Source organism: Bacillus rossius, chromosome 7, assembly GCF_032445375.1.
Source record: "Bacillus rossius redtenbacheri isolate Brsri chromosome 7, Brsri_v3, whole genome shotgun sequence".
In the NCBI taxonomy this organism is placed as follows: Eukaryota; Metazoa; Arthropoda; class Insecta; order Phasmatodea; family Bacillidae; genus Bacillus; species Bacillus rossius.
In genome coordinates, this window is record NC_086335.1 from 47,928,165 (window position 1) to 47,951,157 (window position 22,993).

Below are 22,993 nucleotides of genomic sequence, written 5' to 3' on the forward strand. Positions count from 1 at the left end.
ATCAGAGTCAAGTCCATGTCCAAAATATTTGGTCTTGTTACCAACATCATTTCGAACAATGCTTGCACAAAGTATATGTCCACGAAAAGTTGTCCCGCACCCAGATGTATTTACCTTTCATTAATATGGTGCAACTCAATGTAATTGATTCCCATCACAAAGGTTGCTCGACAGTCTTTTAAGTCATTGCCATGAGGCCGGCATCTTGACATGCTGCTAGGGAAGTGATGTGACTGTGATAGTTTTGTCTGCAGCGTGCTGACAGGACTGGGTCTCACACTCTTTTATACTGTTCAGTTGAGTAAGACATTAAATTCGTATTAATTCACTCTCTTATTTGTACTCAATAAACTAATAAACTAAGAGTTGTAAAAGAATTAAATAATTATATAATCAGTGATATTTCTGATTTTCCTTTTTTAATTCTCGCACACACCATTTAAATTCCTCCACAGGAGAAATACTTTCAATAAGGCATACTAGATACAAGCAATAATCAATTAGCAAAATGTTAATTTATTTTAGATTCTTAGTTTATTTGAATTAATTATATTAATAGCACAAAAATCGAATTTTTAAAATTATACTATTCATTGATTTTATTTGTCCGTAAAAAAATGTTAAATTGTAGTGTTTTGCAGTTCAGTTTTGGCCGGATTGGACGATGGCCAAGTTTTGTAATAATTTAAACAATAATGTAATGTTTCGTTTTCCTCTTTGCTTTTATGTCGTATATTAATATACTCAATCGATATTTTCTCTAGGGTATAATCTATTTTTGAATTTTTACCCACGGTTTATATATTCCTTGGTCCATGGAGTTAGGAATAATCGAAATCCATAAATCACCAAAGTTTAGAAAACTCGCCAACCTCACTTTTTTAGAACGCCGAGTTTAAAAAGTTTAATACTAGCTAATTATTACCATCTATTGGTATAGTTTTCTAAGCTGAATTTTTATCTTTTGTGTTTCTTTTAAAAAATTGTAACCGCGTGTATTTAACAAATGATAGCTCTAACCCTCCCTCTACACCCCTAGGTAATCACGTGATCTGTTTCGCCATCTTGGAGCAGAGCCCACGAGGTTTGCGTTGAAAAAGTACGTTTACCGGACTCAAAGGGAAGATAAGGATGCCCTCTAGTAATCCTTTACCACCTAAAGAAAATGCTCTTTTCAAAAGAATACTGGTAAGTTCAGAAATGCCACGATCTGAAATAAATGTATCCTGCTGCTTCTCCAACCAGTATACTCGGTCCAGCCCTCTGAATTTACCGCCGCTTCGGTAAAACAAATAGTTTTCACGGTAATTTAAAGAAGAATGTATATAAAATATTTGTCTTGATAGTGAAGTTAATCTTCATAAGAGTGTTCTTGGGTCTGGTTTGATATTAATTTTAATTTGGGACTTTGTTTTGTGCATTTTGTGTAACCTAACCTATACAATTTGTTGGTTGTAAACAAATACTGAATTTCGTTATTGTGAACTATTTAAGCTAAGGAACGTACTATAAGTTTAAGTCGCATTTTATAATTTACGCGTGTCAATCAGCTGCTAATGAGTATAGTAAGTGTAACAAGTGTTTGGTGCCCACCGTAATTGGGCTGACTGTCGGGGTGGTTATTTTAGGCAACGTATACGAGACAATTAAACCTTTGTTATTTGTGTAGTTGCTTTTTAAGTTTTTACACTTTTGGATTTGCAATAGCCGTTATTTAATTATGAAATGTTCATAGGAAAAATGCTGTGTCATATTCAATGTAAACAAAAAGTTGTCCTTCCTTTTATTATAATTCTAGGTATGTTTATGGCAATACAAGATTCTAATGTAAAAAAAAAAAAAAATTTTTTTGTCGTGCTATTTAATTTAACTTTGAGTTGGCAAGGACTTTTTTTTTTGCTACACTGGGGTAGATTTTCCCATTTATATTTCATTATCAGTGCTTGCATAGTTCAGTGCAATTGTGTATATGCTACACACAATATCTGGGTACTTAGGATTCAATTTAGTTTGTAGTACTACAATATCCAAGAAAAGATTGTTAGGTTAAGAAAAGTTCAGTATTGCTTATTCATCTAAATGCTTTAGCAAGCCTCGTTTAAAAAAAAAAACTAGGCTACTAAAGTTGTTTGAAGTGACATAGAGCCAGTGTTTTTAACATTATTTGGCTGGACTAATATGTCATTTCAGTACCAAGTACTCTACATACAGTTATAGAGTTTATGTAGTATACATAATCTGTTAGCTTATATGTAGCATATGTAATCCTTCAGTATCATTAAAAAAAATAATTACTTATAAGGAGACAAATTTATGATTTTTTACCTGTAATGCCTTCTCAATTTTTTACCTGTAATTCCTTATTTGCCCTACAAATTTAATAAGTGTATGTTTACAGACCTTTAAAAAGTCTTGTTAAAATATTGTACTTGTTCTTATAATGAAATGGGAATTATTAGTTTTAATAAGATCCCTGGGTCATCTTAAAATGTTGATTTAAAAAGTTTATAAAAGATGTATGTTAGAACGACACTGATTGGCGTTTGATTGATTTATTTACTTATTGGACACTTTTACTAGCATTAGATTGTACCAATGATTAACAAAACAAAACACATCACAATATTTTTAATCAACATGTTAAAATAATAGGTGTTACTGAAATATACGTACATAGGTATATCTATAATTGGATTTTAAAAGAAAATTGGTTGTCACACTAAAATCTCAGGGAATTATATACGTTTAGTACTTAATAAAACAATTCCTGCCGCTTCTGTGTGTGAGGCATGTCGGTTTATTACGGGGGAGGAAACATGGATCACAGTAATTCTAAAATAATCTCTCTGTAACCTTATGAACTAAGTTGCTACAATTTTCTTATATTTGTCTTTGCTTATTTTTTTGTTGTTGTAAATCCTGGATGGGATGGGTCCAGACCCCATGTACCTCCCCCATAGCTATGTCTGTGGTGGAAGACAGTTGAATCTCAGCAAACCTGTGTCATGTATAAGGTTTTACTTCAAAATTTGACAATTAAGGCCACATATAGTATAATAAAATATAGATAATAATATTGACTACAAGAGTGTGTTCATTCTTCTAATGTTTTGTAGCTATAACTTTGTTGATTTCCCCCCACTCCCTTTTTATCTGCAAGTAATTAAAAACCACAGCACACACAACAAATTTATTATAAACAATTTATTTGCTATGGTTTTACAGTGGGAAATTTTTATTTTAGCATTCTTTGGTTCTGAAAATTTTGATATCTGGCCCCCTACCAAACTCATGTTAAGATATTTGGGGGGATTCTGGCATTTGAATCCACTAAAAAAAATGAAAGAAATAGCATGAAAATTTATTGGACATATTTTTTTTTACTAACGAACAACAATTATTTGTAGTATTTATATTGTTGCTGTATTGAAGAAATGTAGGGTACTGATTTTTGGATTTGTATTGTTCCTATTAAATTTATAAGTTGCAATCTGTTTAAATTATAAAATTGAAAAATTAATCAATTTAAATATGCATTTGTGATTTAGAATTGCTGTGGTAACATTAATTACTTGTATTTCTGCCCCTCTCTCCTTGTTGATAGGGTTGACTTGGCTGTCAGCAGATCCTTTCATTTCCATACTAAGGTTATATCCGAGTTGTAGATAACTGCATTAAGCTTGCTCAAAATACTCATGCCCCATACATGATGAGATCTTTATTGGTTCTTTTTTGGTGTGGTTTTATTCCTTAAACATCTGTTATGGAAACAAATTTTTTTTCTCCTTAAAAAATATTCAATTTTTTGGTAAGAAGTCATGGTAAATAAACTTTTTGCTTGCGTCAATAAAACATGCTTTACTTTGTGATGAATATGAGATGTTTTGCATGAAATAGAATGTTTTTACATATGAAGTAAAATTTTGTTGTAGAGACATGTTGCTAACATGATTATTTGTGGTTTTAATAGCAAAACTTATAATTTATTAGGAATCACCCACTGAAAATAGACAGTGCTGGCCGCTTGCTAAAAGCTAGGGGCAATTTCTTGTCTCAATTTGTCATATTTGATATTGTTTTATCGGGATACATTTATCTTTGTAAACAAATTTATATATCCGTAAAAATCGATTAAAGTTCTCATTATAAGCCTATAAAAAATTAATTTTGCGTGCACCTTTAGTTAAACTAGGCCTATAATTGTTGTTCTGTTCGTATGCTTAGTTTTTTCGACAACAATACATTCAGTATGCCCTCTGTTGTATTTTTTTGTTCAGAAGGCATGTACTAATAAAAAAATTATTTGTACCGATAAACTCACTTATTTCTTTTGCGACTGAAAATGTACTTTGCATTGGCCATTCGCCTAAAGTTCGGTACAAATTAGTGTTTATGCTTCCTAAGTGCTGTTTTCAAGTATTATTTATTTTGAAGTAGTACTGTATCTAAAAAAATTAATGTTGCTAATACCAACCATCTAAAATTTCAGTAAGAAGTCACTTAATGATCATTAAAATTTCTGGAAAGTTTGGTTTATGTGCTTTATTAGGCCTGTGTTTTACATTTGTGAATTAATGATTTTTCTTTGGTATTTCAGTTATTGCATTCAGTTATCAAATATAATCACTAAAGTGGGATGGAAGTGGTTTCGATGTTCTGGATTAAAAGGCTTTTACTGTACTATGACAGCAATGTTCAAATTTTAAATATACTTAATTATATCATGAACATGTGTAAGTGGTTTTAATAACATTAAGTATGTTTGAACATATTTCTTACAGATATTAAAGCCTATGTGTATAGCTTGAATGTGTTTCAATACTGTATAACGTTCATGAAAATATTCTTATTCATTGAAGTTTTATCTATGTCCAAACATATGTGTATCCAATACGTAATCATAATAACATTACGGTATACATAAAACAATTTAGACTTTGTAGTTATACTGTACTGTCTCTTGTCAGTAGTAAGTTAAGTGTTGGTTGTAATTATGTGCTTTTGAAAAATTATTTTTTAATTTCACGCAAATATTATTTTGATACTTAAGAAATACAGAAATTAGAACCTCAAATCAATTAGAACTCTAAAGAGCTGATCTAGGACTATTTGTGTTAACCAAAGAATTTGTGAAAAATCAATATACGTATGTAATATAACATATTTACATAAAATGTCCTTTATATTGAACAATACTTGTTTTTCAAAATGTTGGCTATTGAGTTCTTATTGTCAAACTGTGTGTTCGTGTCAAGTATAGTGCTTGATATACAGTACAGCTGCTATCATACACACCTTTTAAAACAATAACTATGCCTGTAATTTCATAAAATGCATTTTTATGTTTTTTAATTGTTTCTTTAAGTGCTCTGATTTTAATCCAGTGTTTTTATTATTAATATATTTTATTAGGTTTTTTTTTAATTTGTCTGGTTTATGTAGAGATCGAAATTAAAAAGGGCTGAAAGCCAACATGACTAGATTTTACTGTACACAATATATCTATCACCCTTTTATTACAGTTGTGAATATCCAGATTTTTAAATTAATGCTGTATAGGATTGTAGGAAGACACTTGAAGCTGATGCTTGTACTAATTCGACAAAAATTATTTGTTAATTATAATTCTTTTTTGTAGAAATGTTACGAGCAGAAGCAGTACAAAAATGGGTTAAAATTTGCAAAACAGATCCTCACCAACCCAAAATATTCAGAACATGGCGGTAAGTGTTGTCTGAGTTTGTTAACTGTTTTTCAAGTGGTATGCTTCATAATTTTTACAGAAAACAGGGCTTGCATAGTCATTTTTCAAGGGGCATAAAACAGAGGAGCTAGTTGTGAAGATGTTACTTTTTGAGTGAAAGTATATTTGTAATAAAAATGAAAAAGTACTTCATATATTGTTTTAGAAAAAAAAAGTGGTCAAAATATAATACAATAATTGTACAATGGGACTAGAATTAAATTTTTACACCCTTCAGAGTAAAAAGGATTTTTGTGTTGTGTGCCCAACATTGTGGCTACTATGTCAGTCTGTTACGACGCAACTGCCTTTGAGTTCGTAACTAGAACAATATTAAAAACTTTTAACCACTTAGGAAATAATTTCGTAAATCTGTAAGGATAAGTGGGGAAAATTTATGGTGGGTTAAATCTGAGGTAAAATTTTTATTTTTATTCCCCATCGTTTCTATGGTTGGAGTATTTTAAAACATGCAAAAATGTTGCTTATGCGTTTGGAAACAAGGCAATATTTTTCTGTCTACTATCTATCATAGAATTAACAAAAAATAATTTTTTAGCAATTTTTTTTATGGTGCTGCACTGAATATAAATTTCAATTAGTTTTTAGCATAAAATATATTTAGGGATTTTTTTTTAATATTAAGTTATGGTTTTTGTTTGAGCTCCATTTTACTCCTCTTTATTAACTTAAAGTCAAAATATGTTTGGGGTAATTTTTGAGGTAATATTGTGTTTAAATATTTTAAAAAAATTTTGAAATGTCAAAAATGTTATTTTTATACTTTATTAAAAATTATATTAAAGTTAATTATATTACAAATAATTCAATTAAAATTTGTATCAGATTAGCATGATAAAATATATGTTATCAGGTTATTTATCCCATATTACTGTAGAACGTATCTGAAGACTGAACTTATTGCATTTAAAGCAGAAGTAAAAACACTTGTTTGTAATTGTAGATTTTAGGGCCTTGGAAAGACTTCTGGACTTAAATTTCAGAAGTTGTGGGCTTGGTTTTCCTTGACGTTCCGAAATACTCGAGGCAAATGTTGGGGTGATTCCCTACCTAGACCATGGAGCATTCTTTCCTTAAAATCCATGATTTGACCTTGCTGTGGACAAAATGTAAAGCCAAAATAGACCGAAGAGACATTTACACTAACACTATAAGGAATCAGCCTGGGGCAGATTTAAGATTTCACCCAATATACGTTCCTTCCACTTAAAACTACTTTTTTTTTAATCGTTATTTTAAGTGATATTTTGTGGGAAGATAGGGTGATAACACACTTTTGTGTAATTGAATTTTTTTTTAATATTACTGACTGGACCTAACCTACCTTTATCATTAGTTAAATGGTGAAAATGCATGACAATAGCCTAACATTACCTAGGCTTGGTGGAAGAATCGCAGGATTCAGAATTTAAGAAACAGGAACACAAGAAAAAGAAACGCAAAACTCTCTTATTTTGAAATATTAAAATAATTGATTGTGAAATTTCACAAAAGGGGGAAAGACAGTTTATTATTTGAAATTTTGGAAAAGTTATGGTAATTGCCCAATGATAGTATGTTGAGGGGAAAATCTTATGCTCTTTCCTGTTGTAACCCAAACTGTGAAACCAGATTTTTATAGTGCATATCATACACGTTATAAAATGGTGTATGCAAGGTTTTGTTTGACCTGGATCATAATAAGTAGGAATAGTGGAGGCTGAATTTTATTTATTTAATTCAGAAAATTGCAAAGTTGGTAAATTATTAAAAAAATAAAAAAGTGAACTTTAAAATTCTTGTCAGCAAAGGTCAAGAAAATTTTATTACAGATTTGTGTCGACACCCTGGAAAAGTAAAGGGTTACCTAAATCAAATTTTCATATTTGGTATTTTTGGTATCAGTAAAAAGGTTTAATAGGATAATGACAGTACATAGTTAATTATTGTTAAATATGAAATATTTAATGACAATAAGTAAAATATGTGAAAATAGTGACATAGAACTGAGAGAGATAAATTAATGAGAGATAAATGTGTGCATGTACTTGTTTCAGAAAATAGATATAGGTATCCTATACACTTAGTTATGAGTGCCTTGAATTTTATATTTGCTAACAGCGCGCTCGCGTTCCTCCTTGTTCAACCAGCAGCGTATAGAGCACTGTTGAGACAGTCCCTGCATTTCCTGCATAGAGAGAGGTACCTGTTATGAATTTCATATATCATTCATGTTACAAATGGCAGAATTGTTTGAAGTAACAGTAACATGCACAGTTTTTATTTATAGTGTATTTAAACGTGGGTAATATTTATTGTTCATGAATCATTATTGATTGATCAATAATTATTCATATCCTGAGCAGTTATTTTGAAGTGAGTAATAATTTTTGTTAATTCATGTTTACTTAGAAAATTGTCTTCTCTCTCTGGCATTTCACCCTATGTGATTAGTTTACGAGTCAAAGTTTGAATTGGAAAAGATTTTTCACACCTATCACGTGTACAGTTACACATACTCTTTTTTTTATAGCAGGTTTTTGCATTTCTTGTGATTGCTTACAACAGAAAGAAATAACTGTTTATGTCTTGATTGTTTATAATATTGTGATGTTTGTGTGTTATTTTTTGTAACAGAAACCTTGGCGATGAAAGGTCTCACATTGAACTGTCTGGGACGTAAAGAAGAAGCATACGAGTATGTGAGGAGAGGTCTGCGTAATGACCTCAAGTCTCATGTTTGTTGGCACGTGTACGGACTTCTTCAAAGATCGGACAAGAAGTATGATGAAGCCATAAAGTGTTATCGAAATGCGCTCAAATGGGAGAAGGATAACATACAGATTTTAAGGGACTTGTCATTGCTCCAAATACAGATGAGAGACTTAGAAGGTTATAGAGTAAGAAAATTATTGATAAAATTATTAGTGTAGATCCTAATGTAAGATACATCACTGTTAGAGCCACTTAAGTGTACATAGCAGGATAATGGGTTATCAATCTGATAGTCACAATTTGCAGAGCGATAATTAATGGTAGTTGCTTTAATGACTATGTTCCTCTGGCTGGGTGCGTTTAAATTTATATTTATTTGATTTTGTTGGATATTTTACATACCTTATATTTCTGCTCTTAAGTTTCATGATTAATTAAAGTAATATTGAATTATATTGATTGATTTTATTAATTTATTAATTGTATCACTACATTCACACCAATAATCCAAGTTGGTTGAAAGTTAAGGAAAATTGGTTAATGTGCAACGTAATTAATAATTATTGTATGTACATATTTGAATTCTTGTGTTAGATCATGTCAAAGCAACCATAAATCATTAAATTTATTTATAAAAATATTTTTCCCATATCAGAGTAGTTGAATGTAAATTTTGTCGTGCATGCTTTACTAATATAAGATTTTTTTATAATTATGTTTGTTGAAACTTTTATTTGTGATTAGAATTTGTAAGAATTTTGTAAACGGAATAGTACTTGCATTCTCAAATACTATTGCAAACACTGAAGTATGTTGTAAATACTAAGATTATAATTAATATGTACAGTATCATGCTTAAGACCAAATGATTTTTTTGAGTCCTTTTCTAAAGTTTGTTTTCTTTTTGATGTTGTCACATCACATGTTGTCACATGTTGATATAGTGTTACAGTAGAACCCTGTTATAATGTTCCTGCATATAATGTTTTCCTGTTTATAATGTCATATTTTTAAAGTCCCAATATTTCCCCCATAAGGACAATGTATTTATTTCCTGCTTATAATGTTCATAAAGTGTAATTTCCTGCTTATAATGTTTGCTTTCTCATTCAATAAATGGGGAAAAAATGTTTTAAAACCAAATTATTCCAACACTTACGATAAAAATTTTCCTTTATGTATGTTTACAATCACTGCCATACAATACATGAAGTTTGTTAAAATACAATTTTATGCAATATAATGAAGGTACACAATGTTCATAGTTACGTGTCAGTTGGCATCCTTAGTCAACTATTCTCTTCCTTGCCATTCCAGTGGGTATTCAGATGCACGTACATAATCCTACGATATTTAAGTTGCCAACCATTGAGCGAGGGCATAACTATAAGTGTTTTCTATTGCTTACAAATATTTTTTTTTTTTCCATTCATACGTAGGAATCCCAAAATTAAACATTTTCAGGTGGCGAAGGAGTAGACATTCTCACTCTTAATGTTGTCATCATGAATCGTGAGACAATTTTACAAAAATGTGGCAGTGTATCTTTAAAGACAAACAAAATTTAACCAGGGAACAAGAAGAAGTTGAAAAATTGTTGGCTTGTTTCAGAAAATTCATGTATCAAGTATACTATCTTTGGTTTTAACATTAAAGTTGTTTACATAGCTTTGTGAGTCCATTGGTACAAAGCTCGAACATTGTTAAGTGCTAAATTGAGATTTCCTGCTTATAACGTTTTCCTGCTTATAATGTTTTTTTCTTGTGCTCCCTTGAAAAACATTATAACAGGGTTCTACTGTATATTAAAGATTTACTTATGTGAGGTATTTTATATCCAGTTTCGTGTATTTAACTTTAGTTTATGGAAAAAATTTGTTACCCAGAATTTGGTTTTTTTTTTAATTTTTGCCAGCATGTATTGTAATAGTAAATTGTAAATATTTTCCTTCAGTCAGAAGTACTTTCACCTAGATGTAAATGCTAATGAGGTTTTGTGTTTTTTTTTTTATTATCAAATGTTTGTGTGTGATGTGGGATATAGTGTGCACAGGATACCAGGAAACCTGATGTGCGTGCTTCTGATTGTATTTTTCAAATTACCAAGTGTGTTGTTTTACGCAGGACACAAGGTATCAGTTGTTCATGCTGCGGCCAACACAACGAGCATCATGGATCGGTTTCGGCATGGCCTATCATCTTCTTCAAGATTACGAGATGGCGTTAAAGATACTGGAGGCCTTCAGAAATACACAGCTGGTAAATACTACACCTTAGTGCAATTAACTAGGGGTGTGCGGGAATAGGTTTTTGTACTGCGGGAAATTTTCGGGAAAAATAAATTATTCCCGCGGGAAACGGGACGGGATCGGGAAAAATTAAAAAAAAAAAAGAAAATTTTTAATTCTAATATGAGAAGGTGGCCATTTAAAAGTTTCTTGCAAAGTTAGTTGTTTTTTGCTGCTATTTCTTTTGTCTGCTTCACTTGCCCTTTTTTCAGCGGCGACTTCATATTTTTTAGCATCCTCAAATTCTTTTTTTATAGAGGGATGTTTATTGAGATGTCTTAGTAATCCAGACGTGCTACCATGCTCGCATCTCAAAAATTTTCCACACGAGACACACTTTGCCAGGGATTTACTGTCTGTCAGACGTTCTAAATACTTCCAAACACCTTTAGGTTTACAAGTAACAGGCTGATCGGTTGCGAACTCCATTATTTGTAGGCTGCTAGTTTGTTTTAATATACAACGGCATCGAATATAGGAACAGATACTTTGCACAAACCTAATAACGTAACGTCAGCCGACAAAGCCCGCCAAACTAAACAGTAAACAACTATTTTTTTCTCCCAAAGCAAAATCATAGATATTTAGATACTCGTGAGCAGTGGTGTAAAACTACGTGATTTCATATTTTTCAAAGTGCCAATACAGTTCTCTACATCGCCACTGCTATCAAGAAATGAGAACGGTTACGCTTCTTTATGTAATGCAAGTCTAGTATTTCTTATATCTTTGGCGAAAAGATGCGCATGTTTTGTTTGTGTCTAAGGACACACGGTGGTTTTAGGTTAAGTATTCAATGGTGACGGCAATAACGTTATATAACTGACTATTCACGTATCTTGCAAATTTGTACCCTTGAAGAAATATATTTATGAGCGCATACAATATTTAAGGTACTCCATGTACGTTTTTTATATTCCAATTAGATATGTGAAACGATTATCATAATTCACTGCACACCACAGCTGTCGCTATGATCGGCATAAGTTTAAAAGATGTTTTGCGTTTAAATAGTACGGAAACCCTTCAAAACTGTACGAATCCATAAAAAATATTTTTGTAAAAGCAGTTTGAATTGATAGAAAACATGTTCACATGATTAGTAAACATTTGTAAATTTTTAAACAATTTCCCGAAAAATTCGGGAGTAAAAAAATTCCCGCCCGGCATTTCGGGAAGCCTATTTTCCCGACTTTTTTCCCGAAGCGTCGGGATCCCGCACACCCCTACAATTGACCCAATGTATATTTTATCAAGACATTCACCGTCTGCAATATCCTCATTTGATAAATGCAGCTGTTTAAAATTAATTTATTAAAATCATGATGGTAAATATGGCATGAAAATACAGTTTTTTTTGCTGCTTATGTGTGCACGGTAACACAATAACACAAGAAAGAAGAATCAAGAATATTAAGATTAAAGATGGAATTCAAATGTCATCATATAAACATGTATTGAAACAAGCATTGGTTTTAATTGTACGCAAGAACTATCTTCAATCTTTAGATGCTGAAACAAGTATTGCTTATTATGGATTCATATTCACTAAATAAGTAATGCTTGTTTTCCAAGAATACACAGTCACAAAGTAGGTATTACTTATTTTACAAGAATTTACACTCAATAAAGCAGTTCTTATTTGTCTACATATTGGTTTTTCATCGAGTATGGGATGCAGTTGGCTTAAGTATTAATCTCCTTATATTACCGTTACATTAATGATAGAATTTTGACGTAAATGGAGAATTCCATGAAAATATAGCACAGTGATATTATACTGTTTTTTTCTTTTTCAGTGAATATAAACTTTGCTTATTTTGTTTGAAATGGTTTTTGGTACACATTGATTAATTTTGAAATACTTATGATAAAGTATTTTAGGTAAAATTATTTCTTTGTAAGGGAGAAAATAAACCTTTTTAATTTATAAAAATATGAATTTTGGCCAAAAAAATTAATCTAGCATTGAATTTTTTGTGAATTTAAAAACATAAAAAAATTAAACTGTACAACAAATTGATAAATAGTTGGAGAAATTTTTCAGTAAATATAATGTAAAGTAATAACTTATATTCTACGAGCCTAATCAAATAATTTTTTACATTTAGTAATCAGGTAATAATACAGTTTATCGTAAAGCGTAAACACAATTTGCTCAATAAATGACCAATAGTTAAAGCCAAGATTTTATGGTGTTAAAAACAACCAGATTTTATCATTAAAAATCATGGATTTTGTCTTTATCATAATTTAAAATTAAAACATGTAATATGTCTAAATTTGTAAGTACAGTAAATGCAGTAGATTCTTTAATAACAGAGGTATTGTATTAAATGGGTTGACCTGAAGCTTCAGTATGGGAAATTTTTGCTTTAGGACCTAAAAAATGATCTCCAAATGTTGTCAAAGGCCAAACGAAAATTTACCCCAAAGATGACATTTACTCGTGTGAATCATGAAGTGACGTGAAATACATGCAATGAAGAATAGTTGGAAAAACATGACCCCGAAAAATTATATCACTCGGCCATCTGAAAACACAGACAGTTTTCATATTATATCCATGTTATCCGAGATTTTTCGCTTATCTGAGGTTGCCACAGTCCACATTAACTTACTTAATTGAGAAAAATTTACTACGTACAGTAAGTCCTCTATTTACGTCGTACCGATTTACGTCGTTTCGGATTAACGTCGCTAATGTTTGAGTACTCATGTTTCAATTTAAGTTGTCGCAGATTCACTTTAACGTCGTTTACAATGACCGTAAATCTTTATTTTAACCAAAACACCGTATATAATTCGTTTATAATTCTTTGTTTACTTCGGTAGTTAATTTATGCTATGTAGCGTAAGCTACACGTTCACCGCCTTATCTTATCATACATCATGAGGGACGCTTCCTGCTCTCCGCTGCTCTCCGCGCTGTGATGCAATACTACCAGTCCGCCCGCTCGGCCACCCACGTATCTCACACGTAGAAGTGTTATCTACTTCCCGCAACGACACAGCATTTTCTCCTACCCCTTTTCGTCCAACTCCTTGGCACTTCAGTAGAGGTGTAAAAGTAACTAAAAAAAGTGTACCCGTATGTATTCGTTACTATAACAATTAGTACTCGTTACTTTCGTATCGTTAATCGTTACTTCTGATACAGCATAACATGCTATGTTATGTAACAGCAACGAATCGAGTCGTATTTCGTACGCGTACAGTATGACGTCGCGTAAATAATAATAAATCGAATATAAGCAATTAAAAGTATTTGATGATTAACAGCTTTTGTTAACCAAGAAACAATAAAATCTCATTAGAGCAGCTTTATTATAATATCTCTTTTAAGATAAGAACAAAAAACGTGAAAATACGCGATAATAAAAAACAAAAACATACATATTTATAATTTGTAAAAAATACTTTCTTACGTTGTTTCTGTTCCAATCTCAAACTTTGTCTACACACACAATACCTTTAATAAACAGTAAAAAACTTGGACGACGAATTTCCAAATTATACTTTCCTTAATAAACAAACATCGTTCTTTGTAACGAATAAGCGCGCGCATGCGTAAAACATACGAAAAATGCGAGTAACGAAATGCATTCGTGTGTAACGTTTCGTTACTTGTTACTAGATGCCGCACCCGTTACTCAGTAACGAATACATACGGTTTGCTACAGCTCTACACTTCAGTCGCTATGATATCATTGAGTTGGCCGGAGTTTTAAACGTGCCGTTGTTAACTTTATCGTGATTAAATGCATTTGTAGTAGGCCTACAGTATCAGCTCACTGCAATTTATGATTTTTTCTTCATAAAATGTCTTACAAACGACTATATATCTGTTTTTATATTTCAATCAATAAAGGTAATAAAGCAGCTGGTTAAATAACCATTCTATAAAGCTGAGAAGTACTAGTTGGACTTGTTTCCCACGCTGTCGGTTGTAATTTGCTGATAAAATTGCCCGTTGTCACGTCTGTATGCCAGCGCTTCCGGCCGACCTTGGGCCGTGGTCGGCCGGTGGCATGAAACATGGCTCATTTTGCGTCGTTTCTATTTACGTCGCGGTTTTCAGGAACGTAACCCCGACGTAAACCGAGGACTTACTGTATATACACATACATCAGTATGTACATAGGTATATAATTGGTAGAAAATTTGTTGAGAAAAATTTCTTGTTATTGAATATACTAAATTTTAAATTTATAAAAATTTACATTGCAAAATTTCTGATGGCAGGTCCTAGTTCTGCTTAAAAGCATGTCGACATGGTTTTGTCAATGTTTGCTGTGGTGGCGTGTTTGCTACAAAGTGGGAGGCACGAACGTGGGGGGAGTTTTTGGGCGTGTGACGTCCATGTCGGTGGATCGCGTTGTTTCTTTGCAGAAGAGCTCGTACGACTACGAGCACAGCGAGCTGCTGCTGTACCAGAACATGGTGATCCAGGAGTCTGGGGCCCTCAAGGACGCGCTGGACCACCTAGAGCTGCACAGCGACCAGATATGCGACAAGCTGTCCGTCATGGAGACCTGTGGTGAGCACGCGCTGCCTTGCATGTTTTTTAATTTAGTTTTTTTTTAGGGATGGGGCGAATCCTGATTTCCTCGAATCTGAATCCTAACTCAAATCCACGACTGGAATTGCCGAATCTCGAACCCAAACCCGAATCTTTTAACAGATGATGTCCACATATCTAATGTAAGTGAGATGTATTCTGCTTGTACTAAAAGTCCCTTGACTTTATCACATGAAGTTTGGTACATTTCTGGTATAGCCTAAGTGTATATAAAGACAAAAAAATTTTCTTGAGAAATTTCAGTTTTAGTACAGATTAGCGGTTAGGATTTTTTCTATAAATAAGCTAGAGGTCTGCAAGCCTAAGAATTTTACTTCGCGCCGAGCTCGAGCTTTTGTGGTACAGTTACACTTTTGGGAAATTATTTTTATCTTAAACTTAGTATAATGTTTGAATAAAGTATTAAAATGAAGTGGGCTTATTAATTTTGGGTAACTATTTACAGTGTGTGTTTACATTTCGGACTGCTAGAAAAAAATAACATTTTTTTCCATTGAATCTTACCTGTTTCCATTGGTTCATTAGTAACTGATATCATCCAACTAACACAACCAAGTATATGTTTGTATAAATGTAACATATCTTTGGGAAAATTTAATCTTTGTCAATTTTTCTGGAGTCCTTACTGAGCTTCAACAAACTTAGCACCAAAAATCATGTTGTTTGAAAAGTACATTCACATTGTTTCAACATTTCCACTTTTCAGCACAATAATTCTGAGAGATTGTCAGAGTCTTATTAAATTCTGTTCTTTAATCTATCATGCAGAACAATAATTTGTTCTGCACGTTCAGGAGTTAAATTATCTCTACGATTGGAGATAGTGTTTCCAGCAGAAGAGAAGCGTCTCTCGCTGGCAACCTGCTTGGCTGGAATGCTTTAGTAAAATTGCTTAACCTCAAAATTAGTGTCATAAATATCTGTAACTGGTCATTAAAGTTTAATCAATTGAAAGTAATAAAAATAAAAGCATTTTACTTCATTCAATTTACACTTGCAAAAAAAACATTCACACATAAACCTACATGGAAATTAAAGTCTTTTTCAATATCCTGAAGTCTGAAATATGTTTACTCATGTCATTAAATGTAGAGCTGTTTTGAAGAAGCCGATTTTGCCAATATTTAGTTGATCGGCATTTCTGCCAACTTCCGATACAGTACGCTTGTTAATTTTCGGCCGATATTACTGAAAAACAAAAGAGACTGCCATAACCTAAAAATCCACGAGTACCATTTTCACTTTTCGTAGTAGTACTGCATTCTTTCACATCGCATTATTTCTTAGCAACATGTGCCAACCGTACCTATCAAAGTTTAACATCCTTTTTTTTTCAACAATGTTCTTTACTTTAATATGTCATAAATAAATAATACATTACTATCACGGTAAATATACATCTCGGTTGTTACGGTAACTATAGTGCAAATATGGTAGCTATCATGCTTCTGTAGTAATTATGGTACTCTACAAAGAATCTTTAGTTCTTATTGTGGTAGAACCCCTGTCATACACTTTTCAACGGAGGGCACAAAAATGGTGTATGATGCGGGAAAGTGTATGAAAAGGGAATGGCAATAATAAAAAAAATTTTCAATCTAGCATACCAGCCCAATGTCAGATTAAACTTAAATACATAATGTGTAAATAATTGCATCATATTAATGAAAGATATGAATTCATCATTATATATACATATAATAACACTACCAGAAATGTAAAATACAGTCCATAATCAAGTAAAGCAGTCCTTTCTTGGAGAGGGGAAAAGTCACCAAGCCTAAATTAGAAATAAAAAAATTAGGCTATTGTAAAAAGAAAAACAGAAATTTTTGCTGGTTTGTTTCATTTTACAAACAACTTTATGCAAACAGAACAATTTTCAATAAAATTTTAACTTGAGAAACGTAAAATATAAAACAATCCGATCGTAAGAAAACAATAACAAACAAGTATATTCAGTTCAAAGATTAATGAATAGTGTTGGGCCGATTCCTAAAATATACCGATTCCGATTCCATTTTCGATTCTTAAATTAAAGGGTCGATTCTTCGAATCCGATTCCGATTCCTTAATTTTTATCTGGGTAAATATTTACAATCGCGGTAGATGCCAAAAAAAATGCTAAAAATCCGAAAATACTTTTATTCTGTGCCCTTTCACTTCCTCTTTTCAAAACAACCGGCGGAGGTAAGAAATTCCAAATACTTTAGGAGATATCGAATTTTTTAATTTCATCATATGTAGAGTCGCGGTAGATGCCAAAAAAAATGCTAAAAATCTGAAAATACTTTTAATCTGTGTTCTTTCACTTCCTCTTTTCAAATCAACCGGCGGAGGTAAGAAATTCCAAATACTTTAGGAGATATCGAATTTTTAAATTTTCATCACAATACCTGTGAATTCAGGCGGCCACCATTGTTTCTGTTTACGAGACGAGTATGATTTTTTTTTCCCGCGACGTAGGTGAACGATTACATTGTTGCTTGTTTAGGAGTATCTATTAAAATCTGAAAATACTTTTATTATAGTTATGTTATGTTAGGTTAGCTACATTAAAACACTTTAAAACACTATGGACGGTTAGTTAGGTTAGTATAGCTACAGTAAAAGAAACAGAGAAATATAAATATTAATAAATAAAACCGAGGTTGGCCGAAGGTAAATGGTTCGGGTGTAATCGGGAATGGCAGAACTTTATGTGCGTCTTGATTTACCGTTCGTGAATGCCTAATTAATTAAAATGGTCGATTAGGTCAGGTCAGTTACATTATTAATACTTTCAAACTAAGCAGACATTAAAAATAATAAAAATTAATTTTAATGGTTGTTTAGTTTTAAAGTATTTATAATGTAGCTGACCTGACCTAACAAACCGGGACAAAGGATGAACGGTAGGAACTCACGTAATTTTTTTACTTATTACTTGCGCAACAAATAAAACATTAAAATTTGAAACGTTAAAAACTCAGATACGTTAGAGGCGGGTACATTCCTTTGCCATTAGTAGAAAATGATGTCGTTCTACCTACGTCGCGAAAATAAAAAATCATTAACGTAAACAAGCAACAATGGTCGGTTCACCTACGCGGAAAAAAATCATACTCGTCTCGTAAACAAGAAACAATGGTGGCCGCCTGAATTCACAGGTATTGTGATGAAAATCTAAAAATTCGATATCTCCTAAAGTATTTGGAATTTCTTATCTCCGCCGGTTTTAATGTAAAGAGGAAGTGAAAGAGCATATAATAAAAGTAATTTCAGATTTTTAGAATTATTTTTCGCAAATACTGCTACTCTACATGTTGAAAATTTAAAAATTCCATATCTCCTAAAGTATTTGGAATTTCTTATCTCCGCCGGTTGATTTGAAAAGAGGAAGTGAAAGAGCATAGAATAAAAGTATTTTCGGATTTTTAGCATTTTTTTTGGCATCTACCGCGATTGTAAATATTTACCTTTATCTGACAATGTTCAACAGAGTAATATACTCAGAAAAAAAAGGTTGTTTATGATTTTAAAAATGTAATTGCGTTGTTTTTCATTTTCTGTGCAGAAATTAACATTATATACAGCTTATATAATGTTAAAAAGTATATTCATTACCATCAAGTTACGCTACCTTGAATTTCTAGCACAATTTGGCTTTTTAACCTTGCATATAGTTAGACAAAACACGTGTTCAAACACTGCCAATAATCAAATATGTCTTATGACGTGAATGTTATAACTTAACCAACTTTAGATACCTTACATTAATTAATTGTAAAAAAAAAAAGAGGTTTGTACGGTTAGGTTAAGAATTTTATTTTCAAGCACAACTAAATAATGATCCAAATAAAATGACAATATAACCTCGATTATACATATTTCAAGGGGCCAGGGCAAAAAAAAAATAAAAAGTGGGAAATGTAAAAATAAAATTTTATTATCTCATTATGATGGAAATGACAAGAAACAAATATGCACCACACTAAAATAAAATGTCAGAAATGCTTACGTTTTAATATATTACCTAGAACTTAATTATCTCACTTGGTGAAAAGAATAAATCCATCCAGTCTTGCAGTTCTTCACAACCGTAAAGAGAAAATAAATTTTAGATAAATTTTAGGTTCTTGAGTAAGAATGTTCTGTGCATGTTTTAGCATCTCAAAATTTCCACATTTTATGGTGAGATTTTCTTACATAAAATATTTAAACTCTTCAAATAATCACGTGTGAACATTTAATATATTTCAGAAATTTATCGGAAACAATTCTGTAAAACTAACACAACTACTTTCAAAAGATTGTTTATGTTTGGTAATAAAACTTTACGAACGTTTCAGCAGCAATGTTTGGTAATTCAGATTAGCCAACTGCCTTTCCAAAATAGGTATATCTAATGTAAAATAAGCATCGCTGAACACGCACAAGAACGCCGAATTACAGCAATTTGGTTATGTTGCTTTTACACTTATTTTAATATGGTCGCAATAATCCACTGTGAATTTGGGTAAAATCTCATTCAAAAATTATTTCATTTTAATTCTTTAAAGTTTAAAGTGCGGAGATGTGAAACATCTTAATTTTCACGTTCACGTCACCAAAGATTTTGTTCATGGCCGTATGGTTTTTCCATGGCAGGTAGCACAAACAAAAAAAAAAATTAGGTTGTTTACAATGGCAAATGTAGCTGCCATGATCAAATAGTTAACGTTTACATTATTTTACTTGCCGTTTACATTTACATAATTTTCTTTTAACATTTATGGTTTTGTCTAATTATTTTTGAAGGTTTACTATTAAATGCAGTGCTGCTGCAACTTAATTTCCGAAAAATGTTTTCGCTTAAAGCGGGAAAGTAGATACTGCATTTGTACTGTAGGGAAAATGGCGGTGCAAGTAAATAAATACGTTAATCACCGTAATTCGTAAATCAGTAACGTAAAAAAAGATTGTATTATGTAGTTTAAAAATTATATTTGCATGCATTTTAATATTTTCTTACGTTGCGTGGGAGATGTATTTTGCAAACTTAAAAACAATGCAGGAATCGGTCATGGTCGATTCCAAAACCATTGTATTCTGAATCCCACGATTATACTGGAATCGGTGGAACCGACCGATTCCGGAATCGGAATCGACCCATCACTATTAATGAATGCACAAAATATGAGATCCGTGCCTTGGTAAATCGCGTGCACCATTTTCAATATCATTCGCGCCACTAGTCTCGCTTGGTGCTGGCCATAGATGCTAATAGCGAAGTGCACAGTCTTCCCGATACTATCCATATCTATGGTGCGATAAAGTTATTTTCTTACGTTTGCAAAGGTAAACAATGAACGTTTTTCAAAATAAAAGCATTAAAACGTAGTTTATCAGGAGGAATATAACAAAAAAATTTGTGAATTTTAGGACTTTTCCGCTTCGTAAAAACGTATGAAACGGGAAATTAAAGATTTTATAAGTGTATGTTCCGGGAAAGTAAACCATTGTAAATATAGAACTTTCGGCGGGACCAAAATTAATCGGCGTATGACACGGGAAAATGTATGAAACGGGAACGTATCATCGAGGTTCTACTGTATTGGGTTTGTACTGTAGTTATGGTACATCATCCATATTTCTTCGTATGTTGTTGTTCATTTGTCTTTTCTTCATATTTACGTGCGCCATTATTTGAGACAGGAAGTTTCAGAAAAAAATTTAACGGACTTTATATCACACATTTAATGGCGTAAATGATGAGACCTCGGGCAATTTAAACGCTTTATACGGAAAAACCTACCATGCGGAACCTCGTAAGCGAGTTTTACTGTATTTTTTTTTCCGTAAATAGTAAAAAACCGAATCCTTTGACGAATCCAATATCAGACCCACCGAATCTTCGAATCCCTAGGATTCGGCGGATATTGGATTCGGTCGCCCCATCCCTATTTTTTTTGTTAACGTGCCTGCTCACAGCTGGACGTCTTAAGATGGTGGGCATGATACAGATACGCTGCAAAATAAAACAAAAGAACAAATATACATTGGTCGTAGGCTTTTGCGAAATTCAGCTTCTTTTAAAAATTTAATTTTGGAATCAAATATCAAATTATTCAAAATTTAAAATATTTTTAACAAACAGTGAATTTTTTTTGATCACGACATTAGTCCCAAGAAAAATTGATGGATGATACCACTGTCAGGGGCGTAGCCAGGGGGGGGGGATAGGGGTTCAAACACCCCCACCCTCCCAGCACCAAATCTTTAATTAATTTCTTATTCATCACTCAAACAAATTTCATATTAAAATTAATAAAAATTTTTACCATTACAATATTTAAATTTAAGAACCAAAAACTGCTAAAATAGCACTATTTTACACCTTAAAATCCAAATTTTTCCAGGGGGAGGACCCCCCCGGACCCCCGCCCCCTCCCAGCTTTAATACGGGGGGGGGGGGGGGGGGCATGCTTCTGAAACACCCCCCATACAGAAATCCTGGCTACGCCACTGACCACTGTTGTGGATTTCGGGGACCTAGCATTCCATCATTTGAACGCCATCTCTCCGGCTGTGGCTGGGAAGGTGCGACGGGGGGTGGGGATTATTTTTGCGCGGGCCAGGCACCCTGTACCTGGCGATGAGGATGTTCGCGGACGCGGAGCGGGTGTACCGGGAGCTGCTGCTGCGGAACCCGGAGAACGTCCTGTACTACCGGAAGCTGCTGGAGGCGCAGCAGCTGACGGCGGTGGAGCAGAGGCTGGAGCTGTTCCAGCGCTACCAGGAGCTGTTCCCCCGGGCCCTCGCCCCCAGGAGGCTGCACCTCAACTACGCCACGGGCAAGTTGTAGTCTGCATTGGGACCGGAGCCATGCTGGATTAAGTTCTGCATGATCACTGTAGTTATTAATGATAATTAGAGCCACGGAAATTTAGCGGATTCATTTAGTCGCAAGCTAGAATGCAAACCTTCACACTGTATCACTGTGTTCATGATTGGACCGCAGTTATCTGGACACGCCCCTCTACGACCGTGAGCCAACGATGTCCAGCTAGGAGATAAGTAAGCGAATCAGGTAGAGCCAAATAACAAGGATAAAAATGTTCTCGCTAAGAAATCAACCAATGGGAAAGTAAACATGCGTCGAGCATACCTATAATTTTGAATTCTATCCTGAGGCCAGAGGAATTCGCGAAATTTCCAGGACTCTAATGATAATACTAAAGAAAAATTAATATGCATTATATATTAGAACCCTGTTGTAATGTTCCTTCTTATAATATCTTTTTTTTTTTTTAAGTCGTAACATTCCAACATTTATCACATCTGTGAAGTTTAGAATGTTGAACCGTTTACTTTTACAATTTACGTGTATTTTTGTTTACAATCACTGTCGTGCCATCCGTGTAGATGGTTCAAATGGGATTATCATGCAAAAAAACAAAATGTATGTCGGAACACTAAACGCTAAACGTATGTACATAATGTTTGCGCTTACGTGTCTGTTGGCACCCTCGTCCTTCTGTTCCTTGCCATTCTGGTGTGTTTTCAGTTTGTCAAATATTCTGCAATGGCAAAAAAAAAAACAAGTGTATTCTCTTTAAAAAAGGTTTTCAAAACCTACTTCAATTTGATTTTTTGTAGGTTTTTGTTCAATCATATATATTGTTACGATTTACTGCGGGTTCG

General features: G+C 32.9%; 1 protein-coding gene across 1 annotated transcript in view; it reads left to right on the top strand.

Moving 5' to 3' along the window:
• The first annotated feature begins 818 nt into the window (after positions 1 to 818).
• LOC134533973 (N-alpha-acetyltransferase 15, NatA auxiliary subunit) overlaps positions 819 to 22,993 on the top strand; it is a 133,969-nt gene continuing 111,794 nt past the window's right edge. Inside the window, exons 1-6 of the mRNA XM_063371832.1 lie at positions 819 to 1,188; positions 5,639 to 5,723; positions 8,381 to 8,643; positions 10,583 to 10,717; positions 15,139 to 15,286; positions 21,928 to 22,143. Of these exons, the coding sequence (XP_063227902.1) occupies positions 1,132 to 1,188; positions 5,639 to 5,723; positions 8,381 to 8,643; positions 10,583 to 10,717; positions 15,139 to 15,286; positions 21,928 to 22,143 (904 nt within the window). The 5' untranslated portion in view covers positions 819 to 1,131. The remainder of the gene's footprint in view (positions 1,189 to 5,638; positions 5,724 to 8,380; positions 8,644 to 10,582; positions 10,718 to 15,138; positions 15,287 to 21,927; positions 22,144 to 22,993) is intronic.